The following is a 26,397-nucleotide window of genomic DNA, read 5'->3' as shown; positions in this document are numbered from 1 at the left end:
GTCAAGACATTTAAAATATTTTAAAGAATTTCGGTAAGATTTCAAAGAATTAAAAATATTTTATGGGTTTCGAGAAAATGTCAAGAAATTTTTTATGGATTTTAATAATTTGAAGGAATAAAAACAATTCAAATTTTGAAAAGGGATTGGTGCAAAAATAACACAAAGTAACAATAATATGAATTATTTAAATTACGAAGTAAAATTGTTATAGTTTTGTTTAAATTTCGATTAAAAAATAATAGAACCTTTGCAGTTATGATTTTTTTCAAGAATTTATTAATATTCTAGATTAGCTGTTTTGCATTATTAATTAGATTTCAGTACTTTTTTCCGTCAAAAAATAAACTTTATGGGGTCATTTTAACAATTTAATTTTGGTTAAATCATACTTGGGACAATTGATAATTAGACATCAATACAATTTTTTCTGTAAATTGGTGGGGGGGGGGGAGCTAAAAAACCCCCCCGCTTAAAAATAAGACTTCCGACACTGCCAAATTCCTGAAAAATAAAATATGCAAAATAGAACTTTTCCGAAATTATAAAATTGCCGGAATATAAACATTCGAAATTAAAAAATTCCTGAATAATAATATTACTAAAGTGCTTCAAATATTACAGAATTCATGATATAAAATTGCCGAATTACAAAATTCTTGAACGTTTCCATTTAAAAAATTGATTTCAATCAATATTATATTTCTTATAAAAAAAATTAAATATTTGATCGAAGAAATTTCTTCCAATGCTTTATTTACTTAAAACCAAATTATTGTTATTTTGCATAAACACAATAATTAAAAAAAAATACATAATTTTTAAAAATTACTTAAATCAAAATATTTCATTATTGTACTTTTAGTTAATAAATACAATATTCATTAAGAAACAAATTTTTGAATTTGAGGATTTTACACTGTTGGAAATTTTACAGTGTCGGAATAATTTTATTATTTGGGAATTTTCCAATTCGGTAATATTATGAACTATTCGGGAATAATATTATTCGGGAATTTTCAAATTTGGTAATATTATAATTACAGAACATTTGGTCATGTCATTATTCTGAAATTTTCCTATTCAGGATTTTTATGTTTCGGAAATCCCATATTTTTTGGAAATTTTTATTTCGAATATTTTTTTCGTGCTTTTTATAGTGTCGAGAATTTTATTTAGAATGTCTGAAAAATCCCCAATCAATAAAATTCCCGGATTGGAAAATTCCCGATAAATAAAATTTCCGAATCAATAAATGAAATAGATAAAAATATTTTTATTGTTTAAAATCAGGAATTTTATAGTTCGTTTATTTTATAATTCGGAAATTGTCTGTCGGGAATATTATAAACTTAACTTCTGTAAGAAGAAAAAAATTATATGCAATCTCTAAATCTATTTTTAGTATAGGAAAAGTTGGAGATTATTTTTTGAATAAAAAACAATTTTACTCTCGGATTTAAAAAAATTAATAGATTTTATATATAACTTCTATTTGTTGATTTAAATTTTTTAAAATAATTGTTTAATCAGAGTTTACTATTTAAGGGACTGCCGGAAGGATGAGCCAGGACACAAAATGTGGCCTTTGTGGAATTTTTCCCAAATGGCTGCAAAATCGAGCAACATCAAAATCTTTTATTGTGGTCTATGGTCTCCTCGGAACCGTCCAGAGCATGGCTTTTATTTACGTCATGGTCACCTTAACGACTCTTGAGAAAAGGTTTAAAATTCCAAGTCGAACAACAGGTAAATTTTTTCTTTTTTTTTTACTGTTTTTCCTATTCTTTCAAAAAAATGTACTATCTCCAATATTTTGATCTTAATTTTTAAAAATTTTAATTATAACCGCCTTAAACGTTAATGTAACCTGGAACTGTTCGAAAATTTTTGTTTAAAAATGTCAGTTTCCGGTAAAAAAACGTCAACAAAACCAAAAAAATAAATTGTTGAAAAATTTGCAATCTTCAAAATCTAATAATTTTTTATTAAAAATTCCCATTTACAATGTAAAACGCTAAAATAACCTAGAAAAATGGTTAAAAATTGCAAATCTTGATGATAATTTTGGTTTAGAAATTCTAATTTTCAGTGAAAACAATTAACAGTACCGAACATTTTTTTTAATTCCAAGTCTTTTCTGAAATTTTGTGATTTTATGATCAAATCATCTAAAAAAAATACAATTTTCCAGAGAAATATGCTATCATAAACCATGTTTAATAATTTTAAATGTTTCTTAATTCGCAACAGGTTTTTTACGATTTTTCTTTATTTGTAGATTAGATTTTCACAACTTATAATTCAAAAACAATTTTTAATTTGTTTTTGAGGCCATACATAAAAACAATTTTCCTGATACTCTTAAAAAATTCAAAAAGTGTTTTGCAAATTTCAGTAATTTGAAATCAACATTTCAACCAAAACGTTTATCCTTAACCGAAGAGTTAAACTTTCCAAACAAAAAATATGAATTTCCAAAAAAAAATTTGACAAGTGATAAATCATTAACCAAAACACGATCTTTTAGCAAATTAGTTCAATTTTTAACCAAGTAGTTGAATTTTCTAAAAAAGAAAAATATGAATCCTGAAAGAAAAATTTAATAGTTGATATTTCAATAAAAAATTTAATTTTAAATTATAAACTTTTTAATAAAAAAAAAAAACGAATCCTCATCCGAATAGTTGATTTCTTAACCAAATAGATTATTTTTTTATAAGAACGATTAATTTTTTGCCACAAAAAGACGAATTTTTACCAAATCAGTTACATTTTCAACCAACTAGATTAATTTAAAAATAAAATAATGAATTTACAGCCAAGCAAGTGAAATTTTAACAAAGTAGTTAAAAAATGTAACAAATTCTCTCGAAATCAAAGCTTAAATGATAATTAAAATATTTTTGAAGTTTTTGTTCCTTATTTCATTTATTTCATCTCTTTGAAATTGTGAAAAAGTTTACAAATTATAGTGTGGTAGAAAAATGTTAAAAGCTGACACTTTATTCTTAAAATGAATAAATGATTTTCAATAATATCTAAAAAATATGAATTTTTAACTATAACAAAATTATTTTAGGTGTAAATATGCATTTATATGAGTTCATAGACTTCAGAGAGATACATAAGTAAAGTCATCTACATTGTCTAACGTTCCTCCTCGTTCCTCGATTCTCATTAAATATTTGAATACCAAATCTAGATCATTTATCGCGGGTAAAATACTAGGTGCTTCATCATTTTATTGAAATTATATTGCTATTTATTTATCTTCTGGCATAAACATCAAATTATTAAAAATTTTGGAAGTATAATAATTAACTAAAATATAGAAAAATTGAATAACAAATTAAAGATATTGTACTGTTTTTAAACAAGATCTTTAAAAAAAAGATTTAAATTAAAAAATTAATATTATTATAACATTTTTTATTTTCTAGTATCTTTTGTCTAAAATAATAGGAAAGAAAACCGAGGACAGTATTTTTGATAATTGATGAAAATTGAATTATTATAACTTTAGAATCAGACTCTTGCAATTTTTTTTTAAAATTAAAATTAAAAAAAACTGTTTAAATTACATAGTCTAATTTTTGAAGTCTAATTGACTTTTGCTTAATATAACCAATCTCTGATAAAAAAAATAACCTAACCAATCTTTGTTTAATTACAGTAAATATTATTTAAAATCTAATAATTAATTATAACAATAACAACTTTAGATAAGAACTCTAATATAACACAACCAAAAATTGTTTGTGATTGTAAATATTTTTATAAAACTTATGTTTTTTGTTTGAAATAAAAATAATAAATTAATAAAATTCTATTTAAAAATCTTAACATAAACTAAAATTGTCTAAAAATTGCAAATCTCTGATTAATCTTATATTATTTTATCATCTTCTTTGAAATCCAATAACTTTTTATTAAAAGTACCGACTTCCGGTTTGAAATTCCTCAAAATTTAAAAATTGTGAATTCAATCATTCTGAACGATAATGTGCAGAATAATGATAGTCTGAGAAGTCTTATGATTTTTTTTTAAATACCAATTTTTGACCAAAAACACCAACACAATATAACCAAAAATGGTTTAATGGTTTTTAGTCTAAAATAAAAGTAATAAATTAAGCAATTTTCGGTTAAAATGTGAACATAACCTAAAATATCGTAAATCTTCTTTGAAACATAATGATTTAGTATTAAAAATAGCAATTTTACATTTAAAAACTTTAAGATAATACAAGAAAAAAAGCGTCAATTTTTAAAAAATGGTAAAGCTTCTTTGAAATCCAATGATTTAAAAAATTAAAAGTACCAATTTCCGATATGAAACTCCAAAAAACCCAAAAATTGTAAATTTAATAATTGTAAATGATAATCTAAAAAATCTTATGATTTTTTTTCCAATACAAATTTTCGACAAAAAATAGGAACATAACATAACAAGAAATCATTTTAATTATAAATATTATTTGAAATGTGATCTTTTTTTATTAACAATAACAGTTTTAGACGAAAAACATAAACATAAAATAAACAAAAATGGTTTAAGATTGCAATTTTGGTTTCAAACCTAATGTTTTTTGTTTAAAATTAAAATAATATATTACTAAATTTCTGGTGTTGAAAGTGTTGAAAAAATTAGTAAGTTTCCAGCAAAAAATATTAACACAACTTAAAATTGTTCAAAATTGTAAATCAGCTTGGAAATATTACTATTTTAAAATAAAATTCCTGTTTCCCGATAAAAAACTTTAACATAATCTTAATTGTTCCATTATTGTAAATATTCTTAAAAATATATATCGATATTTCCGATAAAACATTAGATTAGCCTGGAATTTCACACACATTTTAAACTAAAAACATTTTACAGTAAAATTAGCGTTATTTGTTTTCAAATACTAACATAACCCATACATTTTAAAAAGCTGTGAATCTTATTCGAAATGTTTTTTTTTTCTTTAATTTTTATCTAATATAAGCGATTTCCAGTGAAAAACGTGAATTCACCCAAAACTTTTAAAAATTAAAAACATTGTTCCGACTTTAATGTGAAACGCTGATGTAACCTTAAATTAAAAAAATATATAAACATTTAAAATCTAATGATATTTGTTTAAATGTGTCTATTTCTGGTAAAAACGCTAACAAAATAAAAAAATTAAAACTGCTGAAAATTTTTTAATCTTTGCATTATTTCACAATTATTTAATATACTGTTAATTAAATAATGTTGTTCAATGTTAAATTATTTTGAAATAATATTTTCAGTTGAATATTTGGAATACTTGGAAACAAAGAATAATAATATAAAAATAGAGAAATTATTATTACTGATTGTTTAAATTATTTTATTAATTCGGATACTAATACAAATATTTATATTAATAATAATTCAATTTGAAACGTTTCAAACTTGATGCCAATAAGTTATTTATATTGTGATAATTACATTTATATTATTATTTCTTTTACATTCTGAAACTGATTTATAGATTAATAGATATAAATATTAAAAACCATGTTCCACGGTATTGCAAAATAAATGGAAAATATAAACAAGTACTTACATGCGAAATAAATAATTTTATTCAAAAAATATGTTTGCTAAAGTGAGAATTTTTTTATTCAGTAACATTTTAATTTGAACAAGTTTACAACTAAATAATTTTATTTTAGATTAATTTAGTTAACTCCATCCTTATTTGATAGCTGTTAAAAGACATTTTTTTTGAAAATTCATATATTTTGGTTGAAAATTTATGTATTTGTTAAAAATTTAACTATTTTGTTAGCACATTAAACTTTGTGTAGGTTTAGCTATTTTGTTAAAGGATGAAAAGATTTGTTTGAAAATGAACATTTTTGTTGAAAATGAACTTCTTTGTTGAAAATTAACTTTTTTGTTAAAAATTAGCATTTTTCATTGAAAATCTAACTACATGGTTGGAAGTTGAAGTACTTTCTTAAAAAACCAGTTGTTTCATTAAAAATTCACGAACTTAGTTTAAAATTCATCTCTTTGGTTGAAAATGTAACTATTTTGTTTCAAATCTATTTTTCATTGTACTGTAAAATTTAAATATTTTGGTAGAAAATGAATCTATTTTACGAATTATCATCTTCGTTTTTTGGATTTTTAAATTATAAAATGAGGAAAGTCTTATTAAAATAAGAGCAGTGCGATAAAATCTAACCAGTTTTCATAACCGGATGCTGCTAATGTTCTTTTTTTTTATTACTTATTTTTTTTTTCTACAAACAAAAGCACGAAATGATAAAATTTTGCGCAAATTGATTTATAATTTCTCCAAGGAATCTGTATTATCAACAGAGAATAACAAAAATTCTTAACGTCTTTGCAGACTGGATGGAGCTATGAATCAATTTTAGCTATTTTTTTTTATCAACTACATTTTTTCTGAAGCCGAGCGAAGGAGATCTTTTTTCAGAAAAAAATTAATTAAAAAAAAAGTTTAATGCGTAGTTTCATCTAGTCTGAAAAGACGCAAAGAATTTCTGTTATTCTCTGACGATAGTACAAATTCCTTGCAAAATTTGACAAGTCACACCCGGCAAAATAATTCTCGTATTTTTGAAAAAGGATTCTTCTTTTGATCTCTGGTAACTTAAGGGAAAAGCACCCGACCGGAAATCGGAAATTCTGTGTTTCGATTTCGAGCGGAGCGAAGTAGAAGATTTTTTTTCAGATAAGAAACTATAGATTCTTGTCATAAAACCACTTCATCATTCTTTTCAACACTCCAGTGTTCCCGCAAACCTCTCTTTTCATAATTTCCAGTTTTATCACTTCATCAAAGATAAATTAAAACTAACGCTTTGTCATTCTGTTTCAGGAATCATTCTTTCAGGGAATGAGATATCACAAATTTTATCACTAGTTTTAACATACTATGGAGGATCTGGTCATCGACCTAGATGGATTGCTGTTGGCGTTGCTCTAAGTGCATTATCCTGTATAGTCCTCTCGCTTCCACATTTTATCTATGGTCCTGGAAAGGATGCTTTAGCCTTGACGCAAGAATACCTCGATCAAAATTTACTGAATGCAACAGTGACAGAAGACCTTCCAACTTGTTCCGAAAGAAAATATACTCCTCGTTGTGATGAAGAATCCTTGCAGGATATCAGCTTCCTTCCAAGGCTGCTTGTCTTTTTATCACAATTTATTTTAGGAATTGGTACGACTCTTTACTATGGGCTTGGTCAACCATATTTGGATGATAATACTAAGAAAAAGAACACACCAATGTTACTGGGTAGGTTTTCAAAGAGATTTTTTATTCATATTTAGACTTGTCTAGAAGAAAAGGTTCTATATCGAAGGAACCATATTTTGGGAGCGTGCATTCATTTTGAGGGATTTTTCTACGAAATTAAGGGTTTATTTAAAAAAGAGTGTTTACCAGTTGATCAATTAAATTATTTTTCATCGCTAGCCACTACTTTCTACCATCTTTCTGGCAGCATATGTATACCACGTCGGAAAAATGTCTCGTCTTTTGAAGCTACCCACGAATCGACTCATTTTTTCGCATCCTCATAAGAAGTGAATCGTTGCTTAGGTAGACTATGAGTCATAGATAGGGCTTTGAGATCCGTATAGTAGCTATATGCCTCCATGCGACATAATACACGGAACGCCATCTCTTAGAAATCCCTCAAAATTAATGCACGCTCCCATAAAAAGGTGCTAGGACGCTGATGATCAGAGGACACTTTATATGAGATTTTAAAGCCTCAATAGATTGCCGCACGAGTTAGCACCTTTTTATTTGGGTTTTCATAGATACAACCTTGAAATTTGGGCATCTGGATATTTAAACGTTTTTTTTTTCACTTGAATTGATAATTCGCTTGTTTGGGGGAATGACCGTGTTAGAAGGACTTTATTGTGTTTTGTCTCACTCTAAATTTGAATAAGACAAAAGTGAATGATTCCAAGTCAATGTTGATTGATTAAAATAATAAGAATTTAACGACTAACAAATCAGTCGGAAGTGACTTTTTAATTTAGTCAAAGCTACTGGGAGTCAATAAAGAAAAATTGAATTAAATTCGTTAAATGTTTAACAAAAAGAGGTAAATTTTAATAAAAAATTGAATGGTTGAATTGTTAATTAACAAATTCAATTTTAATGATACAAAACGGATGTTTGATAAAGTTGTTAAACTTTTTACCAAGGAGTTGAACTTTCATCCAAAAAGATTAATTTTCGATCAAGAACATTGATTTTCTTAAAACTAATTTAGAAAAATACAAAAATTTTAAAACAAAAAATACAAATTTTCAACAAAATACATGAATTTTCGACGAAGAAGATTAATGTTTTACCAAAAAAGAATTATAATATTCAAGAAAATAGTTGAATTTTACACCAATTATTTGAATTTGCAAATAAAAAAGATCAGTTTTAAAACCAGAAATATAATAGTTCAATTATGAAATAACAACATTAATTTTCAAGACCAAAAAAAATAATTTGGAAGAAAATAGTTCAATTTTCACCGAGTTACATTTTTAACTTAATAAAATTAATTTAAAAAAAGTTTTAGAATTAAATAGTTCAATTATCCACAAAACAGGTAAAATTTAAAATTCAATCATAAATATTCAACTTAGAAAATTAACTGTTAACAAACTTGTTCAATTTTTAACCAAGAAGTTAAATTAAAAAAAAAATGAATTTTCAGCCTAAAAGATTGATTTTTTACCAAAAAGGCGAATTTTCAAGACAATACATGAATTTTCCACCCTATAGTTGAATTTTCAACTAAAAAGATCACTTTCCCACCAAAATATAATAGTTCCTTTTTTGAAAAACATCATTAATTTTTAAGACAAAAAAGGTGTTCTTCACAAAACAGTTAAATGATCATGAAAGAAATACACTTTTAATTTAAATGATGAATCCCCGAAAATTTTTATTTAACAAAGTGGCTTACTTTCAATCAAGTAGCTGAATCTTCTACAAAAAAATATATTTAACAAAATAAAAGAATTTTAAAACAAAAAGTTAAGTTGTCAACCGAAGAAGATTAATTTAAATAAAAATACAATTTTGAAAAAAGTAGTTCAATTATCCACAAAACAGGTTTTTTAGTTTTCAATTGAGTATTTCAATTTTGAAATAAAAGAAAAAATGAAATTTCAGTCAAGTAGATTGATTTTCTACAAAAAATACGATTTTTAAACCAAATACATGAATTTTCTAACCAATAGTTTAATTTGCAAAATACAAAAATACAAAAATAAAAAAATACAAAAATACAAAAATACAAAAATACAAAAATACAAAAATACAAAAATACAAATTAGTTAAATATTCACCAAAGAGATGAATTTCGAATTGAAATGATTTTCTAAAAAAAATGTTAAAGAAAATACAAGAATTTTCAACCAAAAAGTAATTTTTTTAACTGAAAATGACTAATTAGAAAAAAAAGAATTTTTAACAAAATAGTTCAACTCAATTAACCACCAAAGAGATGAATTCTTGAATACAATAATAAATATTTAACGAGAAGAATTAATTGATGACAACGTAGTTTAATTTTTAACTACGTAGTTGAAAATTAAAAAAAAAAATTATTAATTTTCAACAAAAAATTTTATTTTCTACCAAGAATACGAATTCTGAACAAAAACAGATGAATTTTCAACAGAAACTTGTATAATTAAATTTGCAATTACCAAAATTTACTTTAAAATAAAAAAGTTGATATTACAAATCAAAATCCACTAATTCTCAAAGAAGAATGTATTAGTTGATGCTTCAAGCCAAAAATATTCTACTTTTAAATAAAAAACAATTCATATAAAAAACAGTGGAATTCCATAAAAAATGAATTTTTCAATAAAATAGTTGAATCCGCAAAAAAATAGTTGAATTTTTAACCGCAGAAGTTAAATTCCAATCCATAGATAAAATTTTTTAATTTGTAAGTCAGATTATTCATTTTCATGCCAGAAAAGTCAGCTTAAAGAAAATAATAAAATTTCAAACCAAAAAAGACGAATTTTCTACCGAAAAGATTAATTTTGTATGAAAAAAGTCAAATTTTTAACAAAATATAACAATCTTCCACGAAAAAAAAATTTAACGAAGTAGATAAATTTTAAACTGAACAGAGGAAATTTGAAATAAGGTAATGAATCATTACTTAAAAGAATGAATTTTCTACAAAAAAGTTCAACTTTGAATAAACTAGTTAAATTTGAAACAAATAAAAAGAGACAAATTTTTAACCAAATACATAAATTAAAAAAAATGAAAGTTTTCCACAAAAGAGACGTATCTTTGAACAAAATAATACATTTTCAACAAAGTAGATTTATTTTCTGACAAAAATGACGAATGTAAATCAAAATAAATTTTGCATCCAAATAGTTCAATGTTATACTAAAAAATACACATTTTCAACAAAAAATGGAATACATTTTGCACTTAAAAAATTAATCTTCATATCACAAAAAACCAATTTTGAACAAAATAGTTAAATTTTTAACCAAAGGAAAGAAGTTTTAAAATAAAATGATGAAGCTTCAACCCAAAAAATAAAGTTTAAACAAATTAGTTTAACTATTAACCAGGTAGCTTAATTTACAATAAAAAAAGATAAATTCTGAAAAAAATATGATCGTGGAATTTCGAACCAAGAAATTTTATTTTTTCCCAATAAAGATGAATTTATCTAATCAGTAACATTTACTGGCCGAATTACTAATTTTGAATAAACACATTTGTGATTAATTGGAGTTACTTATTAAAATGGTTGAAATTTATTGATTGATTTCAAATCGTAGATTTCAAATTCGTTATGTCTTACGGTCCAATCGTAAATCGAAAAAATAAATATGAGTCAAAAAAAGCATGTTCTTCGAAACTCAGATATTTATTTAATAGAAAAAACTCCTTTCAAAACTTCCTGACGTTTCAGTACACATGCGTACCTTTTTCAAAGGTTCTTAAACCTGAGTTGATGGTAGTTTAAATAGTCAAACAGATCAATTTTCAGTCAAATAAAAAAAGGAACATTTGAGTCAATAGTTTAAAGAAATTAATTAAAATTTAGTCATTTTTTTTTTTGAAGTCTCAAAAAAATTTTTGAGACTTCAATCGATTACCCTACATTTTTTAAAATTGTACGAGAAAAACAAAATTTATTGAAATTTATTGACAAATATAAAGTAAGAAATAATTTGAACATTTTTTAGAGCCGACAAATGAGTCACTTCTATTGGCTTATAGTCAGCTTTTTAAGTGACTGATTCACCTGTTAAAGCGTCTATTTTTTCACAAGAAATTACTTATTTTTCAAAGAAACTTGATTAATTTAATCAGTTTCAATATTGGCTGATTTAAATTAAGAGTCTGTATTATATTGAACCTTATAATCAGGTCTAATATTTATCTTCAAAACGTGCCTAGCAGGTAATTTTTGTAGTGAAAATAAATTATTTAACCAGGAAATAGAACTGTTTTTTATACAGAAAATTGATTGCATTCAAGTTCTATGTTTGCAATTCAAACATAAAACTTGTACATAGTTCTGACAGTGCAGCCCCTCGTATCTTATCCAAGTTGATCGATGACCGATTAAGCAATCGATAATGTCAATTTCTTTTGTAAAATTGTTTACTTCATATTGTCCTTTGTCTAGAGGACGATTATCGATACTTGTGGCTTTGATTTTATCAGATTTGATTATTTATAACTATTTTATTTTGCGATGGAAAAATTGAGGATAGAGGATAAATTTTAATAGATTTGCAAAAAAACACTTCCAGAAATGCTAGAGATTTTTGTTTGGTTGTGGAAAGTTAGAGAAAAGTCAGGGACTTAGAAAAAAATCGCTTTTAGTTACTGTTTTTTCTCAAATTACTTTTTAATATTTTTTAAGATAAATTCACTATGGGCACTTTTCAAAATAAAAATATACCTATTATTAAATTTTCCTAAATTCTTTTTAAATGTTCAGGGTATTTTAAAAGATTTCAAAACATTTTTCTGAGATTGCAATAATTTCAAGGGATTTTAAAGATCTTAGAGTATTTAAAAAAATTTCAAGAAATTTTGAAGAGGTTTACATTTTTGAAAGGATTTAAAAATATTTCCAGGGATTTAAATTATTTTAAGTTATTTAGAAGATTCGAAATATGTTTGAATAGATTTTAATAATTTAAAAGTATTCCAAAGGATTAAATTTTTTTTTTTGTAAGATGCAAAGAATTTTAAACAGATTTAATAACTTATAAGGGATTCCATCAGATTTGAAACGATTAGAGATTTGAAAGTATTTTCAATGTTTTATGGTATTTAAAAATACTCCAGATCATTTTGAACTGTATTATAACTTTAAAAGGAATTTCCAAAGATTTGAATTATTTTAAAGGATTTAAAAAACTTTTCATGGGTTCTTTAAAAATATCAGAAGCAACAGAAAGATTTCATAGGACTTATAAGGTTTTAGGATATTTTTCAAGATTCCAAGAAATGTTTAAATGATTTGAATTATTTGAAGGGATATTAAAGAGTTTTACCATTTTTATTTATTTTTTATTTACAAGAATTAAGGGATTTTGTAGAATTTCAAAAATTTTGAAATATTTTAAGATATTTCCAAAGATTTTAAAGAATCTTAGAATGTTTTAATAGATCCCAAGATTCCATTTTCAAATCCCTTCAAAAATTTGAATCTCTTGAAAATTCTGAGAGAATTTTCAAAATACCCTAAGATTTTTATAATCCCTTCAAATTATTGAAATCTCTGAAAAATTGTTTGAAATCTTTTAAAATACCCTGAACATTTACAAAAAATTTAAGAAATTATAGTAATAGGTATATATATTTTTAATTCCAAGCCCTACAATATAAATATTTTAAGGCATTTTAAAAGATTCCAAGAAATTTTTAAAAGATGAAACAAAAATTTCAAGGGATTTTTAAGGATTTGAAATATTCTAGAGAAGTTTTTAATATTCCAGGGAATTTTCATTTTTTTTTAATAATTCAAAGGGATTTCAATGAATTTTACAATTATAGGGTATTTACAAAAATTTCAATAATTTGAAGAAATTCTAAAAAATTTTAAAGATTTTAGATTTTTAAAAAAAGTTAAGGTATTTTTAAAAGCTCTAAAAAGTTTCAAGGGCTTTCAAAGGATTTGCATTTTCTTAAATTCCAAGAATTTTTCAGCAGCTTCAAAAAATTGTAAGGGATTTCAAAAAATGTCATAGGAATTGAAATAAATGATGCTATTTTTAAATACTTTAAGGAATTTTCAGCTGATTTCAATAATTTAAATAGATTTCAAAGGACATGAAATATTTTAGAATATATTAAAAAAGTACAAAGAATTCCAAAGTTATTCATCAGGATTTCAAGAGATTTCCAAGGATTTGTAATATTTTAGCGGATTAACAAATATTCTAAGGAATGTTAAATTGATTTCAATAATTTAAAAGGATTTCATAGCGTGTAAATATTTCACGGGTTTTAAAAGATTTCAAGGACTGTTTGAGACTAAATGAATTTCCAAGGATTTTAATAATTTTATGAGATTACAAAAAATAAACAAAAAGTTTTTAAAAATATTTAGGAACATTTTAAGTGATCTCAAAAGATTTTATAGGATCGAGATATCTTAGGATATTTTTGGATTCTTTTTTTTTTTATTCCAAGGAATTGTCAACAGTTAAAAAAAATTACAATAGATTTTAAAAGATTAGAAATAATTATGGTATTCAACAAGGTTTCAAAGGAATTTTTTATTAATTTATGTTTTGAGGGTATTTTAAAGGATTTAAAATATTTCAGAGCATTTCAAATTAATTCAAGGCATTTTCAAGAGCTTTCAAAAGTTCAAAAGTTCAAAAGTTTCAAGGGATTGCGAAATATTTCAAAGGAAATTAAATATTTTAGAGAATTTTAAATTAGTCAAAAGAATTTTATGAGATTTTTGCTGATCTTAATTATTTGGAGGGGTTTTGAAAGCTCTCGGGGTCTTTTTATAAATTTTTCAAAAATTCAGGAAATATCATTAGATTTCATAGAATTTCACTGGATTCTATAATACTTTAATGGTTTAAAAAAATTTTATTTACAAGAGGTGAGGGATTTCGTAGGGTTACAAAAATCTGAAGAGAATTTCAAATATTTGTGTGAATTCATTTGAATTTTTGAATTTTTTAAAAATATTTCCTGCAGCCTTTTAATCTAATTTTTAATTCCTACTCATTTTATTAATTCTTTGTTTTAAAGTCTCATTATTTTATCCTAAATCCATTCAAATTCATCAGGTATTCTTATGAATTTGATCAAATTAAAAAATTTTAAATAAATTTTTTTAAAAATTTTATCAAATTTGAAATTCAAAAGAACATTAGTCACATTAATAATGCACAATAGTCACTTTTATTGAATTTTTCATTTTCTTAATAATGGTCAGAGAAAATGTAAAAATAAGACAGGGAAAAATCAGGAAATTTTTGAATTACTTCAACCCAAAGGAGCAAACACCAAGAATTTTGATTTTGTAGATGGGATGTCTTAAAACTATTTTTGAATAACAATTTTTTCGTTGGAGCCGTTTTTGAAAAAATCAATTTTTATTTTCAAAAAATCTAAATACCTAGTTTTTCTCGAAAAATAAGCGTTCTAATCTCATTTTTGTCGAGAAACTAGATTTATTGATTTTATGAAATTCGATTTTCACTATTTTATACCGCAAAATCAATTAGGAGAGATAAATGTTATCAATCGATTTTTCTGAAGATATATTTTTTTATTAAAAAAAAGTTCTTTAGTTTATGAAAAAAAGTTTTTATTCTAAAAAATATTTGGGTATGATTAAATTCCTGGTTTTTTTACTTCAAATAATTATATGAAGAATAAGAAATAAGAAAAAAGGAATTTATAACTAAATAAAAAATAATTTTTTTAATTTTTAAAACGCTTCCAACGAAGATTTTGTTTCTTACCCAAAAATAGTTGCCACATATAATAAATTTACACTAATTTACAATAATTTACACAAAACAAATAAAAATGAGCAATAGTTATTCCAGACACAAAATAAAAAAATTTCTTAAATCTCATGACTCATATTACAGAAAATCTTGTCGTTTGGCATATATCTGAAAAAAGATTCTTCTTTCGATCTCTCTAGTAGCTTAGTGGTAAGAGCACCCGACCGGCAATCGGTAGACCTTTGGTTCGATTCCCAGCGGAGTGAAGGACGAATATATTTTTTCACGTTTTTCCTTTGGGTTGAAATAATTTCCACGGAACCGTGTGATAAACAAAAAATGATTCTTAATTAAATTCAAAAAAATTATTTTTCAGGTCTGACGTTTTTTCTAAGAACTTTGGGACCAGTAGTAGGATTCGTATTAGGATATGCCTGTTTAAGTTTATACATCGATCCTACTTTGCATCCTGTTATTCGTAAAGATGATCCCCGATGGTTGGGAGCATGGTGGATTGGTTGGCTCATTCTTGGCACAACTATGGGAATGTTTGCAGTTTTTATTGCTATGTTCCCACGTCATTTGCCAAAACCAGCCACATCTGTTCAAAAGGTATTACAATCGTTTTCTAAATGAGTAGGGTTCATTGTGTGCCTTCAAACTTGACTGTCTAAAAACCGGCTAAACTCTGGAGGTGGTTTTCTGCAGTTTTCTTCTCCCCTGGCCAAACATACGGGCAAATGCGAGTATTCTAATAAAGTCTGATGCAGCCGAGGACTTAAGTGGTCTAGTATTATAAAAAAAAATAAATATAATAGTTAAACGTTAATTAATAATTAATAATAGTTCATATTTTGCACAAAGAGACAACACTTCTATGCCTTGTGAGCAATTATTGAGTCACAGATGAGTTAAGATAATCCACCTTTCATCCTTGTGACCTAAACGATAATTTCTAATTTCTAATCAGTGGGTCGGATGAATACATCTTTATCTTAACAGAAAGATCCTTAAAAAACATCTAGAATACAATAAAATTCGTAATAGGTTTGTACAAAAATGCATTTGAAATTTGGTTATAAAGTTTGCATGCATATTAAACCTAAATTTTTTCGAATCAACAAAAAATAAATGCATTAAAAATTTTATTTAAAATTTCCGCAAGCCCCATGAAGTTTAACACGTATTTCCCATAAGAAGACGTTTTTATCAATTTTATTCCAAATTGTCAATATTAGTTGAAATGAGTTAAAACTGAACATTTCCCTTAAGAAGTAGCTACGAAATACAAATAAATAATTAATTTTTAAATATCAGCACCATAATTATTTTTTATAGGGACCCAAAAAACCCATGAGCGAACAACTAGGTTTTGCGAATTTCTCGCAATAATTTTTATTTCGTTGCAGTTTTTAAAATAAAAATTGTTTCTAATAAATAAAAAAATTCTTTCTTTTGGTAATTAGATGTTTATACATATTATTTAAACAATTTATTATTGTTTTTAGAAATTTTATTTTAGAAAAGAGTTATAAAGTCGAAGTTTTACGAATATTTCAAATTATTTCCAAATTTTCAGTCAGAAAAAGTTAAAAATCAATGAAATTTAACAGTAATCATTATTTAAACAAGTTATTATTATTCATAATAATATTCTCTTAGAATAGTTCTAGAAAGCTTTCGTCTTGTCTCGTATTTTTCACGTTATGTCCACTTTTTAATTATAGTGAGATAATAATAATAATAAATAATAATAATATAGTGAGATTCAGTCGAGTAAACGACAATAAATTTTTTAACAATTTATTTTTATTTTTAATAATATTTTCTTTAAAAAATGCAAAAAAATTGCGGTTTCTTCTAAAATAATAAACTTTTTATCCACTTCTCACTTAGAGCGAGTTAAAAATAATCAGGTTTAGCAAACATAATTGTTTAAACAAATTATTATTATTTATAACTATCTTCTGATATAGTAATTCTAAATATTCAAGGCTTTTTTAGAAATGTTCTACTTTTCGTTAACTTTTTACTTAGAGTGAGGTACAATCAATTCAAGTTTAAGAAACAATTGTGTAAACAATTTATTTTTATTTTTAATAATATTTGCTTTAAGCAATGATAAAAAGTGGCGGGCTTTTTTACTGAAATTTTTAACTTCGCTTTGGGTTTTTAGTCATTTCAAGTGTTTCATATTGGATTGCATATTGATCTCAATTTGCAACACTTTTAAACAATAACAAAATTAATTTTTAACGAAAACGAGAAAAATGACTTTTTTCTACCATAAAAGATGAATTTTCAAATCAAAAGGACAAATTTTTAACAGAACCATTGAATTTTGTACCAAAAAAGATAATATAAAAATAGTTGAATCATCAAAGAAATAGATAAAGTTTTAATCAGAAAAGATGAATTTTAAACCAAATGAATTTTGATCTAAAAAAGATTTTTTTCACCAAAAATGAAATGTACAAATTTTTCTGTTTAAAGAATTAATTTTAAAACAAAACGAATTTCCAACCTATTTAATCTTGTACTGATTACCGAGTTGTTGTATTATCAACCAAAATAGACGAATTTTCTACAAAGCAGATGAATTTTCATCTATAATGATTAATCCATTTTTTAAAAAGTAGTTTAATTAAAAATTAATTTCAATAAAAAATGTAGCCAGATGCAGTTGAATTTTCAAGCCAAAAGGACGAATTTTTTAGAAGACAGTGAAATTTTCTGACTGAAAAGTTTAATCTTCAAAAAATTTCATTTTCAACTTAGAAAAATGACTTTGTCTACCAAAAATTATGAATTTCGAACCAAAAGACAAATTTTTAACAAAATTGTGTAATCCTTAAAGAAATGGGCGAATTTTAAATTAATATAGATGAATTTTAACGATATAATTGAATTTTCAACTAATAAATATTTTTGAATAAAAGATGGAATAGCGAAAATTTTGAGTTAAAAAATTTAATTTAAAAAGAAAATAATTTTTAATCTGTCGAATTCAATTAAAAAGGTGAAGTTTTAACCAAATAGTTAAATTTACAACCAAAAATTTAAATTTACAACAAAAAAGTTAACTTTCAACCAAATATCTTTTTTCTATCAAATTGTTGAATTGTCAAGCTAAACAGACGAAACTTTCAAAAAACAGCTCAATTTTTAATTAAAACGATGCATCAATTACAGCAATTTTTCAAAAACTAGTTAATATTTTAATCAAGTACACTGGAACTTGGAATTATGGAGTCAGAGTTTATTCCTAGAAATGATTGCCACTGAATTTAGGGTGCAGGGGGGTAGGGGTTGAATCTTTAACAAAAACAGATTGATTGTTAACTTAAAAATTGAATTTTCAACCAAAAAGGAATAAAGATTAAATTTCTACCGGAAAAAAACAAATTTTAAACAAAATACATGAATTTTCAGTTAAATTATTGAATTTTCAACTAAAAAAGATAGATTTTCAATTAAAAATACCATGTATGAACAAAAAATTGTTAACAAAAAAAAATGAATTTTCATCACAATATTTACATTTTCAACCAAAGTGATCAATTTTTAAATCAAATTACGAATCTTTATTAAAAAAATGAATTTTCCACAAAAGATTTCAACCCGAAAGATATTTTTTTACCAAGAAGGTTCTTTTTTTTTTTAAATGGAATAGTTAAATTTTTAACGAAAGAAAATAATCTCGAAACCCTGTTAACAACCGTAGATTTTTGTAGCACCCCCCTCCCCTCGATTTGGTAACGTAATCTATGGATAATTTGATATTTATAGGATTATTTCAACTGCTTTAAAATTGATATTCTCTAATAATGATTTCGATTTCTAAATTGTGAAAAATTTGCCCTCAAGCTCCGCTGGGATCCGAACCCAGGTCTTCCAGATTACCGGTCTGGTGCTCTTACTCACTAAGCTACAGATAGACGAGATTAATTTCTTCACAACCCCTATCCTAAAGTCGAATTCCGACGTAATTTCTTATACTCGTAAGATTATTTTTTCAAATATTCGAATGTTTAATATTTTTTTATTTAATTGTTTTGAAGTTTTTTTGTGTTATAGTTCAGTTCGGATTCCAGTGGAGCTTAAGGAAAATTTCTTTACAATTTTTTAAATAAAAATAATAATAATAAAATATTTAGTTTAGGTTAGTAGAAAAAAACAATTTGAATCAAATTACTTAATACATTTCATCTGGTCAAAACTACTTAAAATGATACTTAAACTTAAATTAATTAAAAAAAGACATTCCACTGTTTGAAAAATTAATCTTAATTTATAATGAATTACGTCAAAATTCAAATTGTGGGAGTTGCGAAGAGATCATTTTCTTCTCTGCGTAGCTTAATGGATAAGAGCATCAAATCGGAAATCTGAAAAATCTGGGTTCAGATCCCAGCGGAGGTTGAGATCAATTTTTTCATAATTTAGAAATAAAAATCAATGATACAAAATTTTGCTTTTAAACCAGTATTCTTCCAGGACTACCCAACATTTATTTCTATCCACTTTTTCAAACGGGTTTCCTAGGTCAATAAATGCACAGAATACTTTTTTCCTTACTATCAAACTTTTTTCTGTGATCTGTCTTAAGGCCATGTCACGGGTGGGTCACGTGACCAGATTTTTGCCTTACCGATACTTTTTTTTATTTCCTTACTTATTTTCACAAAAAGCGCCACATCGAGTGGAAAATTTAGAATAATAAATAAGAAGCACGAAGTAAGGTGGCTCTGGTCCTTCATTTTAATAATTATGGAACAAGAAAAAAAAGTTATTCACAAAAAAAATTGTTTTATAATTATAAAACTTTAGGAACAGAGCCACCTTTCTTAGTGCTTCTTATTTATTATTCCAAATTTCCAACTCAATGTTGCGCTTCATGTAAAAATAAGTTAGGAAATAAAAAAAAGTGGAAATAAAAAAAGTTTGGTGAGAAGCTCAAACTATCTGATTAAATATTTCATTACTCAAGATTGTTTTTAACTACGTCATTATTTTATATTTAATCAATTCGTTGGTCTTGCATGGCGGTCAGCGCACCCCATTCCATGGGGCATGGTGTTCCTTATATTACTGACTAAATATGTGCAATTACCTTAAGCAGTAATCTTGCTTACCGACAGGTACAAAAGGCGCGAAAATTCAAAATAAGCATGGATCAATAATGTTCGAAATCACATTTATAGTTTATAACCTCAAAGTTTCGATGCTAGTCTCCTTCAAAAGACTACAAAATAAAGTTGCGCGCTTAAGTAAAGAGAATCCTTTTAATTATATTTTAATAGAGAATTGTAAATAGGAATGGAAATACATTTACAAACTTTATAACGATAATTTTTATATTTGTAGTATATTTGTTGGATTTTTATTTGATCATTTTGCACGGGGCGGTCCCGGTATATATCATCAGTCCGGGCGCATTTTTATAATGCAATCAAGTGATCTGATGAGAGCAGTCTTCTTGCCCAGACATATTGGACAAAGCCTGGTTATACATTGAAAAATTTCCAGAGGTACCGGCTCAGGGATTGAACCCCGGACCTCTGAGGTGAAGTTCGAGTGTCTAACCAACTGAGCCACTGAGGCTTATTATTCAATATTGCTTCAAATCAAGTTTCGATTTTCGTCATTATCTGTATAATTATATTAAAATTACGAGATTCACAAGATAACGAACAGTCTTGGATTTTCTACATTACCGATCAAATTACCGACCAAATTACCGACTTGTTATCAAGCACTGTTACCATCTCCACAAATTTTGTTGGACATCATGCCCCGTATGACATCTTGCAAGATTTTATCAATATTAATATATTTGGAACGATTATAAAAACAATTTACGATACCAGAACTTCAAGGAAATACTTCACCAATTACTATCTAACATTTTCATGTTTCAAGTATTTTAAAATATCCTCTAAGTACTTAATTTTTGCCAAAGACTTTTTCATCTATTTTCGCCAAAAAAAATTTCATAATAACTATTTTGACACGTATTTTAAAACAAATATTTCATGATGTCACTATTTTTTCAAACAATAAAAGGCTTTTTAGGCAAAAAACTAATATGAACGTCAACAAACGCGGGCATTTTTTGTTATTGACATCATGCCCCACACTGACATCATACCCCACTCTCTCCTGCTTGTAAGCTGATTCCTGTGTAATTATTACAGTTTTTTAATCTCCCTTTCCTTTGTATATTGGTAAGAATAAATTATAAAACATTTTTCAGGAAGGAGAGGAGCCATTGAAATATGGATTATCGCTCTCAAAAATTGAAAACAATACCAAACCAACCATAGATTCAAAAAAACCAGAATTGGAAATTGAGTACACCCCAAATATGAAGGACTTTGTCACATCTTTGAAGCGTTTGATGCTCAATCCAATTTTGAGTTGTAACAACTTGAGTGCTGTTTTTTATATTCTTGGTGCTTCAGTTTATATTACATTTATGTCGAAATATATGGAGGTGTTATTTGGAGTGTCAGCTGCAGGTAGCTCAGTTATATCAGGTACGTGAATCGATTATAAACCGTTTATAGGCACATTGATCTCAAGAGAAATATCTACAAAAATTCTTATCATATGCATTCTGAAGTGGTGAGAATGTAAGACTACATTTAGAATTAAGAGTTTTATCTAAATAGTTTAGCATTAATCTTTGATGATAAAAAATGCGTGTAATTATAAATATTTGTCTTTCAATTTATCTTAGGAAAATACCAGTATCATTGATAGATATTACACTTTTTATTTACTTTGTGCGTTCCAAGTTATTTCATGGTCTGATGGATTTGATACAGAAGACACAAAAGAAATTCATGTTAACTGAATTTTTTTTTTTTAATTTTACACTTTATCTTTCTCATGTCAAGATTATGAGTATACAGTAGTTTGGTGCAATAATTTTGTGTAAAATATTCTGAAAAATTAGAATGTGGACCTCCTTATAATTAAAAAAATGTATTATTTAAAATATCATTATTTAATAATAATAATAATAATAATGATAATAATTCATATACGCTATTTTGAAAAATTGAAAATTATTTAGGGTTTCAATCAAAAGATCAATTCATATTTTTCAAGATTTAAAAATATTTTGAAAAAAAGGAAGATTTTAAGATATTTTTTTCGTTTTCCAGGATTTTAAACAATTTTAAGAAAACTTTATTATTTCAAAAAATATTTCGAAATCTTAAAACTTTTGAAAAAATTGGTAAATAATTCACATTTTAAGAAGATTTCTTAAAATTTCGAATTTGATGTAGATTTTATAAGATTTTGAAAAAAAAATATGTTACAGCTTTTTAAAAATTTTGAAACGTCTCAAGATATTAAAAGAAAATTCTAGAATTGCTGCAAAAATTTGAAAAGATTAAAATAGATTTTAAGATATCTCCAAAATCCTCAAAAAATAATATGCGAGATTTTAAGGCCTTTTTTTATTTTTTCAGAATTAGAAAAAATATAATGAATTTGAATAACTTAAAAAGGTACTTAAAAGGCTTGGAAATTTTGAAATGATAAAAAAATAATTAAAATTTGAATAGATTAAAATTTTTTTTAAACGTTATGTAGACTATCAAGATTTCAAGATATTAACATTTTTTTGAAGGTTTTTGAAAAAATTTTAAATAATATTTTATTTAAAAAAATTAATTGTTGAAGAAAATTTAAAAAGATAGCAACATATTTCAAAAATTGTCAAAGAAAAATTTGAAAGATTTAGAGACAATTTATTTATTTTTGAAAGATTTTTGAAACTTTTAGGAACAATTCAAGCCAGTTTTAAAGATATTTATAAATCTAAGAAGTTTTAAAATTACAAATATTAAAAAATTTTGGAAAATTTCCCAAAATTTCTTAAACATATTTTATTTCTTTCAAATTTCTAGATGTCCTAAATGTCTTTAAAATAGATTCAAATTTTTCTTTAAATTTGTTACAATCCTTTAAAAAAAATCTATTTTTTCGCCATATCTGGTGTCTTCATAAGTATTTTTTTCTTGTAAATTTTTATTTTGTATGAAAAATTATGTTTCCCTACAAATTATAATTTGGTTGCAATTTTAATTTCTTATTTGACTGAAAAATATTTTTTCGTTGCATATTAAACCATTTTTCAGAAAATTCGTCCTTTAATAAGTAGATTTAATAATAATCAAATCAATCCTTTCATCGACCGTCAATTCAAATATAATTTATTAATATTTTTATTCTAAGTAATTTAATGAAGACCGTAGGTCCTACAAAAAATTCTTACTCACAATTCGTCCTTTAGTTATGAATTGAACTTTTTTGCGAAATACTTATTTTTTAGTTTATGATTTATTATTTTAGTTGAAAATTTATTTCTTTGATTGAAAAATTAACTGCTTTTCTAAAAATTAGTCTATTTTAGTCCATGATTCTTTATTTTAAACAAAAAATCTTTTCTTTAAATAAAAATTGAACTATATTGTTAAAAATTTGTTTATTTTGATAAAAAATTCATTTTTGCACTTAAAATACAAATATTCTATTTTTGGTTAAAAATGTATCTTTTTTTTAGCTGGAAAGTCTGCTGTTTGGTTGATAACATTTTTTTGATACTATTACATTTTTCGTTGAGAATTAATTTCTTTCAGCTTGAAAATTCAATTACTTGTTGAAAAGTTGAACTCTTTTGTTAAAAATTCATTTTTTTTTGTTAAAGAATCATTATTTTAGTTCAAAATGAATTTCGGTTGTTTGGAAATGTAACTATTGTTAGCAACTGGCATTTTTTAGATTCATTAAACTGTTTTTTATTTAAAATGATAATCTTTGTTGGTTAAAATACTGTTTATGCATTGGATTTTTTGTGGAGGATTTGTGTTTTCTGGTTAAAAATTCAACTATTTAATTGAAAATGAACTTTTTTGTCATAATTTTGATTTGAACTATCTAAAATTCTCAAAAATTATTCTTAACTTTTTCAGGAATTTTAGGAATATAATATTTAACCTTTAAAACAAATGATGATTTTTAAACATATAATTTTAATAAATAAACAGAAAAATATGAGACTAATTTATTTTTTATTCAAATTAATTTATATAATTTAAGTTTTAATGCAAAAATATCAAAAAACTAAATATTATAGGGGTAATTAAGACATTGTGTTTATTTAATAAAAATAAATATCATATACAAATTAACATCAGAGAAAAAATTAATAAAATAAAAATTGTATTTTAGTTTATATTTGCTTAGTCAGTTGTATTATAAATAATAATAATAATAATAAGAGCAAAATTTCCCAATTTTAAACCTTTAAGAGCAGATTTAATTGTTAAATCGACTTACAAAATATCGTAAATTATTTATATCAAAAGATTTTCATTAAGTATAAAAAATTGTAATTATAAAAAAATGCGCACTTATTCTTTATCTAGCAAATTATTATTTTTACACTTATTGTAATTAATTACAAATTTTTCATTTCCACTTGAATATGCATGTACTCCAACAAACATTGCAGAATATTTTTAGAGAATTCTAGAATGCAAATTAAGTTTTTCTTGGAAGTTCATTAATTTTCTTAAATGTTCTTGAATAGTCGATCATCTTTTTTTACAGTAGAATTGTCTCAAAATTGTAGAATGAACGTGACTGTTCTAAAATATTCTGGAATTTCCGTGACTTATCTAGAGTACTCTAATGTTATAGAATATTCTAGACATCTATAGAACATTTTAAAAGTTTCTAGAATGTTCCAGAATGTATAAGCTCTTATGCGATTTTCTGGATCTGAATGTTCTTGGATTTTCTGGAAAATTTTATTATTTCTAAAGTTTGCTCACAATTTTCTAATGTTTGTGTCATTTAAAAAAATTTTTAATCCTATGCAAATTTTGGAACTCTTTAACCCTTTTAATATATTCTGTTATGTTCGTGACATTTTTAGATTATTCTGAAATTTTATAGGAATGTTCTGAACTTTTTCACTCTCACTTCCACGTTTCTGAAATTCATGGTGGTTGTTTTTTTTTTTGTAAATTGTTTTGACAATTACATTTTCAAAAAAAAAAAAAAAAAAAAAAAAAAAAAAACAGGAAGAGCGAAGTGAAAGTAAAAAAGTTACAAAATTTCCCCATGGATGGTTTTTAAACATGTGAAAATATTTTTATTTGTTACAGGACCAATTACCTTGATAGGTATGGCAGTAGGCTTTTTAGTATCAGGAGTAGTAATCAGTAAATATAAACCTGGACCAAGAAAATTACTCGGTTGGAATGTCATTATCGGAATAGCTTACGTTTTGGGCGAAGCAGCTTTCTTATTTTTGAGTTGTCCTGGTACTGCAATTCAAGGGATTGATCTTACTTCGATGCAGTAAGCTAAAATTCATTTTTATTTTGTAAATAATGTTTTTAACGAAAATTATTAAATTATAAACTAAGAATTCATTAACGAAAATTACTCAATTTCTAATTTTTTTTCTGATAGAAACAATATAATTTACTATACCCAAATAATATTGCAGAATATTTTTTGAATTAAAATTCTTATCGAGTTGAAAATTGAATAGAAATGGTATGCCATGTTTTTATAAAGATTTTTTATTTCATTAGTAAATTGGCAGAAAATAATTTTCAGGCACATAGAGATTTATAGCCCAATAAAGGAAAATTTAAATTGTTCTTTTATCCTGAAATTCGAAATTTTATTAAACATTCATTGCTGGTCTAATAAATTCCAATAATTTTACTTGTTCTAATTAGAAATTCATGATTTTAGTTGATAATTAATTTCTTTGGTGGAAAATTATTATTTTTTTTTACTTATAGATTCTATTATTTGTTGAAAATTTAATTATTTTGTTGAAAATTCAAAAATCTTGTAAAAAAGTAATTCGTTTTTGTTTAAAATTCGCCTTTTTGGGTTAAAAGTACAATTAGTTAGCTTAAAATTAACTTTTTGTGGCAAGTTTATATTTACGATTGAAAATGTAACTGCTTTGGAGAAAATTCTTCTCTTTGTCTTCAAAATTCAATCATTTGGTCGAGTTTTTCCATCTGTCTGGAATGAAAATTTATCCATGCTTGAAAATTTAATTCCTTTGTAGAAAACTCGTCTTTGAGTTTGAAATTAAACTATTTGGTAGAAACTTTTTCTATTTGGTTAAAAATGAACTTTTTTTTTTGGAAAATTCATATTTTCGTGAAAAAAATTCATATTTTCAGAAAAATAATAAAATTGGTAAAAAAATCATTTAATGAAAATTCAACTGTTTTATAGAAAGGGGGAGGGTCGGTAAGGCCGATTTTTGGCCTAATTTATTTTTGGACCAAAAAATCTGAAAAAATCATGGTAGTATCTTATAAGTATCCCGAGTCGAT

The 26,397-nt window shown here is 24.9% G+C and overlaps 1 protein-coding gene across 1 annotated transcript in view; it reads left to right on the top strand.

The window, feature by feature from the left end:
• Nucleotides 1–26,397, top strand: part of LOC117181946 (solute carrier organic anion transporter family member 74D) — a 52,828-nt gene that overhangs the window by 15,433 nt on the left and 10,998 nt on the right. Inside the window, exons 2-6 of the mRNA XM_033374972.1 lie at nucleotides 1,549–1,749; nucleotides 6,870–7,292; nucleotides 15,381–15,616; nucleotides 21,261–21,543; nucleotides 25,195–25,390. Of these exons, the coding sequence (XP_033230863.1) occupies nucleotides 1,563–1,749; nucleotides 6,870–7,292; nucleotides 15,381–15,616; nucleotides 21,261–21,543; nucleotides 25,195–25,390 (1,325 nt within the window). The 5' untranslated portion in view covers nucleotides 1,549–1,562. The remainder of the gene's footprint in view (nucleotides 1–1,548; nucleotides 1,750–6,869; nucleotides 7,293–15,380; nucleotides 15,617–21,260; nucleotides 21,544–25,194; nucleotides 25,391–26,397) is intronic.

This window comes from Belonocnema kinseyi, chromosome 10 (genome assembly GCF_010883055.1).
Source record: "Belonocnema kinseyi isolate 2016_QV_RU_SX_M_011 chromosome 10, B_treatae_v1, whole genome shotgun sequence".
Taxonomy (NCBI): domain Eukaryota; kingdom Metazoa; phylum Arthropoda; class Insecta; order Hymenoptera; family Cynipidae; genus Belonocnema; species Belonocnema kinseyi.
Note: the sequence above shows the minus strand (reverse complement) of the source record. Positions and strands in the feature narration are given on the sequence as shown.